Below are 12,475 nucleotides of genomic sequence, written 5' to 3' on the forward strand. Positions count from 1 at the left end.
ACTTTACATATTTACTTTGTTGATTGAGTCTCACTTTCTGCAAACGTCACATTTCATGTATGACATTTTGATGAAAATTCTGAATAATCTCATGTTTTTGTAAATGTTGTAAAAATAACCTTTTTTTGTTTCGAACAGCAACTGTCACCATTCCTTAACAGCTATTGAAACATCTCTTCATTCGCTGTGAATCAGTTCTATTAGTTGTTAAAAAGTATGACTGCAGTATAAACTCAAAATTTGATATTTGTTCTTTTTGCACCCTAGTGCAATCAATTGTAGCCAGTTTTCTCCACAATGGCAGAACAACACATAGATGTAGGGTTTCTGCAAAAGGAGAGGTGCATTGTAGGTTTGCATGGGTATTGACTCCCACATTGTGAGATTCCTTGCAATTGTTAAGTATATAGACACAAAAATAGTGTCAGTGGTGAAAAAAGCCAAAGGTACAGATCTACTTGCAAAGTATAGACTCACTTTGAAAGAGTTCACAATGTGTTTCAATCCCAGGTCATCACATTGTATAACCTTATCAGTGGATCCACAAGGATACCACAGGATTACTCTTTTGTTCTAGACCAAATTTTTTTTAGCTCTACCAGAAAACTGTTTTCACACCTAGAGTTTAATCCTAATCGGACATTGCCCATCAATTTTTAGCTCTGCTGTCAGTGACAGCTGGGTTGATTCTCTGTTGCCCATTGTCCATCAGTTTCATTTGGGGAAAATAAAGTGTCTGTAATGAAAGAAGACCCAAACAGAGACTTGTAAGTGCTATAAATGTCTTTATTTTTCTGTTTCAGAATTGTGTCTTTTGGCAGTAAAAATAATTCCAGGCGGTTTAGTTCCCCAGGCCTTGTAAACAGCGATGAGTTGTCATACGGTACCCTAGATGAAGAGAGTGCCAAAGGTGACCATTGTCACAGTAGTCATGATCTTTATAAAGTGGACAAAAAAGCAAGAATTAAACTTATTGTAGCAAGTATATTATGTCTGGCATTTATGACTGCAGAAATTATAGGTAAGTTGTCTTAGTTTTATTTACTATATCTTTGCTAGTGTTTTGTCAAGGGTGGTATTAAAGTAGGTAAAATCTACCTGTGAGTTTCATAATTCTATAGTAATTGTTTTTTTTAAACCAAGTTTCCCTTCAAATTCACAACACAAGGTGTTTCTACTAGATTTCACACTTTCATTACTACCTTTTTAGTCACCTGAAAAAAAAAGGGGGGGGGGGGGGGGGGACTATTACGATATGTCATTTCTCAAACATGCAATATCTGATTTCTTTCAAACCTGACACAATGTTGACATGTCGTATGGGACTAGGGAACTTCACTTTGTTTTGCAACATATGCAAATTTGACTGAATGGTGGCCATGTCTGTAGTTAATCAATAATTACTGCATAACTCAAAAAATGTACCAGGTAGAGATCCATTCAAGTGGCTTCTTCCCCATATTATCAGGTTCAAGCTTTCATTTGAGACATTGACCCTTGACCTTGACCTTCAGGATCAGTTATCAAAATCAAGCCATTTCTTGCCTATCACAGACACCTTGTAATATTGATATATTACCAATATCAAGTGCATAGGTAGTATAGAAGAAACGAAATATAGACAAGCAGTTCTTTTGGTGCTTTATTCACTTTTATTGAATGGCAGCCATATTTGTAGTAAAAAAAATCAATATATTATTACATAACTCAAAAGCTTTAAAGGCTTCATTCAAGTGTCTAACCCCATACATGAAAGTTGTCTTGTACTAGACACTGACCTTTGCTCTGTACCTTGACCTTCAGGGTAGACTATCAAAACTTAAGCCATTTCTTACATGCATCTTGCAGACACTTTATAGCAATTATGTGTGACCACTGTCTTTTAGATCATGTCTACAGGTAATACAGAACAAGATGAATATACATCATGCATTACCTTTGGTGCTCGTGTCATATTTTACTGAATGGTGGTCACATTTACAGTGAGCAATCATTATTTACCACATAACTCAAAAACTTTAATACATATAGACTTCAAGTGTCTACCCCCATATTATCAGGTTTAAACTTTCTTTTGAGATCCTGACTATTGACCTTGACCTTCAGTTATCGAAACCTAGCCATTTCCTGCATTGTCACAGCCACTAATTGTTATACAATGTATTTATTTTAGTTGCCAACATTTTTTTTTGTAAATCAATCAATAATGTTGGGTTCTTATGTAGTGCTTTCCCACGCAATTATTACCCCTGGCTCAGATCAGAATGGCACAACAGCCCGTTTAGTCTTCCTCAACTTCCCGAGGAGCATACAATCCATTGCAGCCGTTTAAGCTCATAGGATTAAGCCTTCACATTGCAACCGACATCCTACCAGGTCCCCAATTATACAGCTGGGTTGACTGAGGCACAGTCATGGTTCAAATCTTGCCCAAGAACTTTAGCCACTCGGAAACAAACAGCAGGCAGCGACAGGGCTCAAACCTACAAGCTGTAGATTCCAAGCCGGTCACGCTCACCGTTCATCCATTATGACTCCACCTATATGGGCATGATGCAGCAATGGTCTAGCATTAACTTATTCACAGACAGCAGTATTAATGTTGTATCAATGTCTTTACGCTTGATTTATATAATTATTAATCCTGAAATTCAAGTGTGGTTTCCACGTGGACAGTGACTAAGTGCTTGAATGTTGAAGTAGGGGAAACTAGAAAATCCAGGGGGAAACATGCAAATTTGTTTGATAGGATCAAACTGATCGTCATCCTTCTTACAAACTGATCTGATTAATTTTTAATCAAACCCAATCGATGCTTGGCTGGTTTGAACTCGGACTACTGTTAGTAAGAGACACACAAGGCAGTCTACTCAGCTATTGACAACCCCATATTGGTATATGGGGTTGTACTTTCTGTCATTCTTTTTGGTGAAAATAAAATGAATCATATGGTACATGTTGGGTCATCCCAAATCGATGACAGTCTCACTTTTTGATCCAGTATAAGCAACATCTTGTCTCATATAGTCACAGACTCACAGCTGCATTTAAGTCATAAAAGTGTCATATATTATGTTTATAACTGACTGATTGACTATACAGCAGTCTATTCTAGGAAACATACTTGTAAGTAAATAGTAACCTTGCCCTATACTGCACTTACATTTAACACTTTTCGTAATCGATCAGAACACAACGGTATACATCATAGCTTACATGACTGAAATACCAACAATTTTCTGACAACCATTTGATTTATAGCTTTTTATAACAATGGTAGTGAAATTAAATTCAGAAAAGAAAAGTAACACATGTAGGATTTGAACCCAGTGATGTCCTCTAACCCTAGCCTCTAACCAGCTGAGCAAACATGTCAACTGGTGGTAGATTCCATATGCTGTCTTGGTGTGTTGTTTTCTATCCACGGCAAATAGCATATATATATATATTATGTAGTGACATGAAAATTAGTTTAAGAATTACTTCCCTTGATTAATTTCATTTTTTGCATAATCCAATCAGAATCTTTTATCCTAAGCAATTAGGGTCAAAGGTCATCAGTACCATATTTATCTGTAATCCAAGTCATAATTTTTGAAGTAAAAGGACAGCTTATCCAGGCAAACACTACAAAACAGTTGTGACAAAACGGAAGTGTAAATAACTTTAATAAGCCATGATAAAAAAAGTGACAATATGTTTAAAATTATTCCTACTTTTATGGGACATATCCACATCTGAAAGCTTTTCTTTGCTATTTTTGTTTCATAATCATTTAAAATATTATTTGACTTTTTTATTTACTTTGAACAATTATGAATATTGCTTTACTTTCTAAAACATTTAAATCATCACTTTTATTCAAGAGATATGTAACATTGTATTTAGGTAAACTGAACAAATAATTCAATAATTTTACCATGTACCAAAAAGTGTAACTTACATCAGGAGCATACTGCACATGTAATGTACATTTGATATATTTTTGCATCAAAAACACAAAGTTGAACCTTTTACTGTTCTGTTTACTTGTTCAAGCAAATGCAAACCCGTTCTCAGTTAAGATCAAGGCAAAACATGTGGAGGGGGTTGTCACCGTACAAATCTTTTAAATAGAGGTTGTGCAACATGATGTCAAAAATACACTATTTTTTTATTTATTTCAAGATGGCCACCAAAGATTGTGTTAACTATATGTGAAAATAAACAATTGTTGATTTTGATCAAAAATAAGACAGTCAACTCAAATGTCTTTTGTTATTTCAAAATGACATTCAGACAAGGAACAAACTTTTCATATTGTACAGTTTGGCTAGATTTCAAAAAAAGTTTGATTTTCGGATAAATTTGTCCCATTCTAACTTAACTGTATTTAATAGTACTTTTTAGTAAAATAATATGGGGTGATTTTTTGTATAAAACAATACAGAAAAATTGTAATAATACGTTCTTGTACCACAACTTAGGATTTGTATTACTTACGAGATATGCTACACCTGTTCAGGTCAACAGGCTTTGTCAAACTATCCATTTGCTGGCTTTACTTCTAGGTGGCAGAAAAATATTCTGATCAGGACTGTGTTTAATCTTTTAGACTTTTCCATTAAAACACAATTACAAGATATTTTATAGCAACAAAGTATTTTTGTGTGTGTATGTCCCTTTAATGTTACCTTTAAAATATATCGTGTATAGGAGAAAAAAACGTAATTTGTTGAAATCAGACCTTGATAGACCATACAGCTGTTATTACTAGACAAATAGAATTGAACAGCTGTGGTTGAAAGAAGAAAATGAAATCTGGCCGTGCAAATTTATTTTTAAAATTACGATTTTTTTACAACATGGTTATTTAGAGTAATTTGAGAAGGCTGTCCTGCACTAGTTTCATTAGAAGGATTCTGATTGGAAGCTCCACGGTAACAGATGGTCATCAACCAATCAGCAAGTACCATAGATAAATTTAAAAAAAGGTTTAGTTAACATGTAGATGTACATGTCACGTCTTTATGAAATACACAAATATACTATTAATTTCTGTATTCACATTCAGTGAAATTGTACAAATTCACAAATCCTATTTGACACTAATCTTTGTATAAAGGTGTAAAAATACTGTCTGAATATACCGATGAAAATAATAATGAAGGTAATTGATCAATTTGAAAAATAATTACTTTTTATCTATTTTTATGTATGTCATCAGCTCCCAGACATTGTTTGGGATATAAATTATCAGTCTAAACATTTTGTGAATTGACAATAAAATAAATGACTATATGTGTTGTTGTGTTTCATTCATCACTTTGCTGTCATTTTGCCAACACCTCATGTAGAGTAAAGAAGACTTTATAATTGACTATTATTTTCAGTGGTGTTTTTTCATAATTAGTAGATTTTTATCTCTCATTGGATAAAGTAAAATGGAGATACAGTTACATTGTACATGTATTTATAATACAGCTGTCTGTCTGTCTAGCAATGTTTATGTATGTATGTATGTATGTATGTATGTATGTATGTATGTGTGTGTGTGTGTGTGCATACATGTATGTACATATGTACGTATGTACGTACGTACGTACGTACGTACGTACGTACGTACATATGTATGTATGTATGTATGTATGTATGTATGTATGTATGTATGTATGTATGCATGCCCAAATGACTGGCATGATCATATAGTGATACAGAATTCTGTATGTCTGTCAGTCCGATTGTCTGTCTCTGGCTATCTGTTTGTCTGTCTTTGTATGTCCATCAGTTAGTTTGTTGCAAGTGTGCTAACATTACATGTATGTCAAAAAACTATATCCCAGTTTATTGTTGTTATTCACTCTACAGGTGGTTACTTATCTGGAAGTTTAGCTATAATGACAGATGCAGCACACATGTTGACAGACTTTGCAAGTTTTCTCATTAGTTTATTTTCAATATGGGTGGCATCAAGACCACCTACAAAAAGAATGAACTTTGGATGGCATAGAGCAGGTAAGATTTCATGCAGAGTTTTATTATTTTAATTATATGGAAATTGACTTAGAAATCAGTCATGCTCAAAAGTTTGAATGTCACTGTAAAAGATGCCAGGGCTATGACTTCATCACTTTGTGTATTTTCTTTTTTAACCATAATATACAATATAACACTACCAGTCACATCATAGTTATATGCAATGATATCAGGTTAATGACATCATCAGTTTAAGTGTAGTTACAATACAATATCATCAGTTTAAGTGCATGGAGTTACAATACTATGACATCATCAGTTTAAGTGCATGGAGTTACAATACAGTGACATCATCAGTTTAAGTGTAGTTACAATACAATGATATCAGTTTAAGTGTATAAAGTTACAATACAATGACATCATCAGTTTACGTGTATATGGTTACAATTCAATGACATCATCAGTTTAAGTGTATGCGTTACAGTACAATGACATCATCAGTTTAAGTGTATATAGTACAATACAATGATGTCATCATAGAAACCTCTATTACTAATGTTCTAGAATGTCTTAACACTAAGTATTTTTTCAAAAAGATCAATGAGTGTTTTTTTTAGCGATGATTGGTTTAGTTTGTGACAATGAAAATTCAGTTTGACCCCAAAGTATATTAAATAATTTGAAAAGTTCATCTGAAAACAGAACAAACAGTCGCAGCTGTTCCTGAAATTAAAGAAATTTGACCCTGATAACATTTACTTGGTGTTTCAGAACTGTTTATTCATGATAATAACAATTAGGTTACATATTTGTCTGTGATTAATTATAGCAGTAGTTATATTTGGTATGCTAATTTGCATATTGTACTTATCATATGCTATATATGATGTGTGAGGGCGCTGTTTAGAGATGCACTGCAAAGAAATTGATCATTGTATTTCCACTCCATTGTTTCTGATACGTCACAACTCTCTCAGGTGGAACCCAATTATGACATTTTTTTAATGTAATGGATAGGTTGTCGTTATGAATCATTATTTGGCATTGAAGTGTAAACAAAAAGATATTTGTGAAAAGGTTGTAATTTGGTTAATTGGAAAATGAAGTCGTGCGGAACGTCAAGATAAATGTCGAAATGACATTTTGATAGCACCTATGTTACTGCCTTGCAAGGACGACAGTATCGATTTCAATTGCGTCACAAACTGACAAATTAAAAAATTGTACAAGTGGCGGTTTTTGACTGTGCGACTTGATAAAATATACTTTTTGAATAATTAATTGGAATGGAATACTCAACAAACGCTTCCTTCAACAGACTTTAATACTTCATAGTATTTGCTTAACGTGTGGTTTAGCTGATATGACATGAAATTAATTTCTAGATGAAGTATTATCGACATATGTTGTTGACCAAACTTCAAAAATTATGTTTGAAACTTAAGAATGTGGCAACAGGTATAAGAGGACTGCCACTCCAGAAAATGAAAAATTTGAGTCCTGGAGAAGCCATTCCATGATTTCACATCACATAGATTTTGCAGGATTGCCAAAAAACACCAAATTGAAACTCTATTTCACCTCTAGTATTCTTACACTGGTCCACTGTTGCATCATGGGACTTAGCAGACATACATATTTATTATAGATGCATACTGAATATTCATGACTTTTGAGTTCTACCTTTACATAAATAGTCATGAATATTCAATGTGCATCTAATAAGTATATATATATGTCTGCTTTGTACTCCAGAACCTAAAGTTTATGAAAATGCATCTCTTTCCTGGAGTGGCGTAGATGGTATGCATTCATATATAGCATTTCTAACTTCTCAGTGACAGTTAGACTACTTAACATTTTTAGATTCACGAAAATATTGCACTTCGTGAATCTAAAAATGTTAAGTAGTCTAACTGTCAATTATAAAGACTGAAAATGTACACACTACAGGATATCCTGAATTGACAGTTGAATCTTATGTGACACCTAAATTAGAAACAAAAAAATTATGGCAGTCCTGTATGAGTAACACTGACATGATATGCCTACATTACTTGAGAATGATTAGGCGACACTGTCACACCAATCTGGGGAATTATTTCAAAATAATCAACAAGTGAAATAATATATAATGTGATAACAGAAAGGTAACTGAAGAGGGAGGCACCATAGACTAGTATGGTACTAGAAGAAGAATGTAGGAATAACCCAATGTACAATTCTTAACTGTGAGGGCGCTGCGTATGCCCTGCTAGCAATGGAGCGAGGACAATCCACAGGTGGTTGTGTGTTGGTTCTTTCAGCTTGTTAGCTATCTCTTTAAAAGTATCAAATACACATGGAGTGCTTACTTCCTTTTCAAAAGGGTCATGAATATACATTGTTCATCTAATAAATATGCATTTTTGCTAAAACCCATTGGGCAATGGTGTACTAAATGCACAGTCAGGACAATAGAGGTGATAATGTTTCAATTTGGTGTTTCTTAGCAATCGTGCAAAATCGGTGAGATGTGAAATCATGAAACAACTTTCTAGAACCCAAAGTTTATAAAAGATTTCTGTATTTCCTAGAGTGGTGTTCACCCTTTCAAAACAAGCCATATATATAGGTATCAAGTCAATGCACACCTTCATTGATGATAAATTAGAAAGGTAATTCTTCAAATAGTTATTATTCAGTTGTCTTACTCAAAAGTAATATTGATGTGATGTCTTTATCTTTATTTTCATCTTCGAAGAAATTCTTGGAGCTTTGGTCTCTGTTTTACTAATCTGGGTTGTGACCGGTATTTTAGTTTATCTGGGAATTCATCGAGTTATTGCCAAGGATTATGAAATAGGTGCAGAAATAATGCTTATCACTGCTTCCTGTGGTGTGCTGGTCAACATTGTGTAAGTATACTGTTTGATAATTTTACCATATTCAGGTTCTGGGAAAAACAAAAGTTTTATATAGTTTGGACACTAGGAGTGCTATTCAGAAGTGAGGGCCACAGTAGAGGTGTATTTTGAAATGTCGCCATTTCTCAGTATTTCAAGGCTAATGTCAATGGCAAGCTTAGCCAGTGTGAAATGTTCAGCTTATTTGTTTGTTTAATATTTTTTTCACAATTAACACCTGTTAACCTGTTAACCTGTACCATTTACATATCTGACTAGACTGGCACCATGTACCAGTACCTTTTTTTAGTCATAATGTTGAAATGTTTTGCGTTTGTTAATCATTCTTAGTTTTGTGAAGAAAAATGTCTTCAAGTTTTATCAGCTTTTCCCAGTTTATTAGTAGTCTCCCAAGGTATACAAGTTCACCTGACTGTTTAGCAATCACTCAGTCTGGTTATCAGTTCACATAAATGAACACAGGAGGTGAATGTATATACCTTGGGACTCGGGAGACTACTTGTAACTTTTAAAAATTTTAGAATATTTTTTCATTCACTCAGTCTGGTTATCATATCACACAAAAGAGAAACAGTTCTTTTTTTTAATAGACAAAGCCCATAAGTTCGTGCAGGGTACAATGTAGATTAATTTGTGACCGGCTGCCCGGGCTGCCTCACAATGATATTGTAGATAGCGCCCTCCGCGTGGAGAATGCACTTAACATATAGAATGTGCATGCATAGTCAATATGCGCCACAATGCATCCTTGGGTAAAACCACCCCCCCAAAAAATCACATAGTATATAGGATGTGCATGCGTATTTGTCATTGAGCCACTACGTGTTTATCTAGACATACACAGTTTAATTGCCAATCATGTCATGTATGTTAATTATTTCATTGATTGCAGTATTGGAATAGTGTTACATGACTGTGGACATGGACACACACACAGTTTGTCAGGTGGACACAACCATGGTGACAGTGGTAACCATGGACACGGTGATTCACATAAAAAAGCACAAAATGTGAATGTCAGGGCGGCATTTATACATGTGTTGGGTGATCTCTTCCAGAGTGTAGGAGTTCTGACGGCAGCATGTGTCATTTACTTTAAGGTAAGTCAACTATCGGCTAGCTAACACTGACACAGACTATATACTCATGGACATCATACAACAGTGGCAAGTCAACTATCGACTAGCTAACACTGACACAGACTATGTTCTTATGGACATCATACAACAGTGGTAAGTCAACTATCGAATAGCTAACACTGACACAGACTATAACATTATTGTAACATGTTTCAATAAGCTAGCAACGAACGTTATTGGTGTTATACTCACAGTAGGGTGGCTCACTGTAGTAGTGACTTTTTCTGAATTTTTGGCACATTCTGGGACTTTTAATGTTTACACTACCTTGATTACACTAATTTACAGGGTGATTATATCCACATAAACAAAATATTGAATATTGTTACAGAAGTTCAGTGTTTAATTATCTCATAATCTGTTTTCTCTTTGTTGTTACTTACAGCCAGAATATGCCATAGCAGATCCCATCTGTACGTTTATATTCTCTGGTATTGTATTGTTTACAACATTAAACATACTTAGGGATGCTGTCAGTGTACTTATGGAAGGTAAGTTAGGGATGCTATTATTGTACTTATGGTAGGTGAGTTAGAGATGATATCAGTGTATTCATGGAAGTTGAGTTAGGGATGCTATCAGTGTATTCATGGAAGTTGAGTTAGGGATGCTATCAGTGTACTTATGGAAGGTGAGTTAGGGATGCTATCAGTGTACTTATGGAAGGTGAGTTAGGGATGCTATCAGTATACTAATGGACTATAAGAAATCACACAAAATGTTACAACTTTGGCAACGCTGTCTTGACAAAATAATTCAGTTGTAGTTAAAGTAAAAATTACCCAATATCTACACTCTATTTGAACATGTTCAAATTCTTCATCTCCACAACCAATCTTTATACTTCATGTTAAGGTTGAGATACATCTTTGTTGGCTTACCCAATGTTTCACAATAAAGACAAGATCCAACTCTAAGTGCAACATGCTTTTATATGTTGACTCTATATTTGAAGTTGTGATTTTGATGAGCACTTTTGACATTCTTGGGAGGGAACTCGTAAAAACACAATTATAATTAATACATTTTCATTTTGTTAATGTTCTTGATCTGTTCACAGCTACACCAAAAGGTTTTGATTTCAGTGAAGTAAAGTCATCACTGAGTGCAGTAGATGGTGTCAAATCAATTCATTCATTGCATATATGGTCTTTAACCATGGGAAGAAATGCCCTATCTGTACATCTTGCTATAGGTAAGTTAGACCTAAAAAAAAATTGTATGTTTCTGGTTACCCAACCACACCAAGTTTTCACCCTAAACTTTTTTTTACATATCCGAGAAAAAATAAGATAAAATTGCGATAATTGTGAAGTCTCATGAGAAATAATGGATGTGGAAACTGACATCAACTTAAAAAGACACTAATTATGAAACTGTTCTTCCAATCTCTAATGGCTTTACATCTGATGAGAAGACACCAATAACACAGAGGCCATTTGGAAAACAATGGAAAACCTGAACTAGACACTCACACATGAAAAAAAGTATAATAAAATGAAATAAAAAATCTACCTACCCCACCTATTTTAAAATTGAATGTAATCGAAACCACAATTTTTTTTTACTCCTAAGTTAAGAACATATTTTACAAACATTGAAAGTTCACTTCCTTCTTATTTTTGTCCAATCATCATTGGCCACAAAGTCTCCTCAATCTTCAATTAACCAATATCTCACCTGCCGATTACCCAATAGTATGTCTCCTTCTGAACCATCTGGACAGTGTCACCAATCAGCATTCACCACCTAATTTTCAGATTAAAGGTACACTGGCAGTAACTGAAGTACTATATTTTTTCAATCAGACAACCAACAGACATTATACATGTTAGTTAGAGGTCAATTTTGACCATAAGTACCGTAGTACAGGTTGAAATCGTTCACTTGTTAGGGGCAGTTGATTTTATGGTGTGGACCCAAAATTAATTTGATAGGATTTATTGTACCATCATGTGTGTACAGCTACACTTAAATATATTTACTCACAGGTGATTCACTACTCTTGCATGGTGTACGATATTACAAGTAAGACATTATATTTAACAAACAGTTTCAAAAAATGGTCCAGTTGCAGCTAGTGAAGATTTTAAATGGAATTAAATATGACTATTATAAGGTGAATTATTGGAGCTAAGTTATTCAGTTTTATCTATTGGTTTGGTTTTCGGTACATTTACCATTTCTTTTCTGTTATCATTGACATAGAATCTCCTACTGAAGAAAAAGAGGTTGATCCACAGGCTGTGCTGGAGGAAGCCGCTAGAATACTACGAGAAAGATACGACCTCCACGACACAACAATACAAATTGAAAACTATTGCGAAGGCATGGAAACGTGTTCACAATGTAAAGAGCCCATGGACTAAACACGACGACAGGAAGTGAAATATCAGATTTGAATATATCCAATAGAATGCAATATTGCCGAAGGTTAATGATGTTCAACCATACTAAAAATGGCATCCCGGCTAA

General features: G+C 34.3%; 1 protein-coding gene across 1 annotated transcript; it reads left to right on the plus strand.

Annotated features, from left to right (window-relative positions):
• The first annotated feature begins 297 nt into the window (after positions 1-297).
• LOC144444226 (proton-coupled zinc antiporter SLC30A2-like) lies at positions 298-12,475 on the plus strand. Its single transcript, XM_078133641.1, has 8 exons — positions 298-341; positions 804-1,021; positions 5,848-5,994; positions 8,699-8,852; positions 9,754-9,961; positions 10,386-10,491; positions 11,061-11,195; positions 12,209-12,475. The coding sequence occupies exons 1-8, from the start codon at positions 298-300 to the stop codon at positions 12,367-12,369; spliced, it is 1,173 nt and encodes a 390-aa protein (XP_077989767.1). The 3' UTR covers positions 12,370-12,475.

Source organism: Glandiceps talaboti, chromosome 13, assembly GCF_964340395.1.
Source record: "Glandiceps talaboti chromosome 13, keGlaTala1.1, whole genome shotgun sequence".
NCBI lineage: Eukaryota > Metazoa > Hemichordata > Enteropneusta > Spengelidae > Glandiceps > Glandiceps talaboti.

Excerpts from the sequence above, each read along its gene's own strand:
- LOC144444226 (XM_078133641.1), top strand. The coding sequence starts at position 298 with ATGGCAGAACAACACATAGATGTAGGGTTTCTGCAAAAGGAGAG. Across the intron at positions 342-803 it reads GGGTTTCTGCAAAAGGAGAG|AATTGTGTCTTTTGGCAGTA; the intron begins GTGCATTGTAGG and ends TTTCTGTTTCAG. Across the intron at positions 8,853-9,753 it reads GGTGTGCTGGTCAACATTGT|TATTGGAATAGTGTTACATG; the intron begins GTAAGTATACTG and ends CATTGATTGCAG.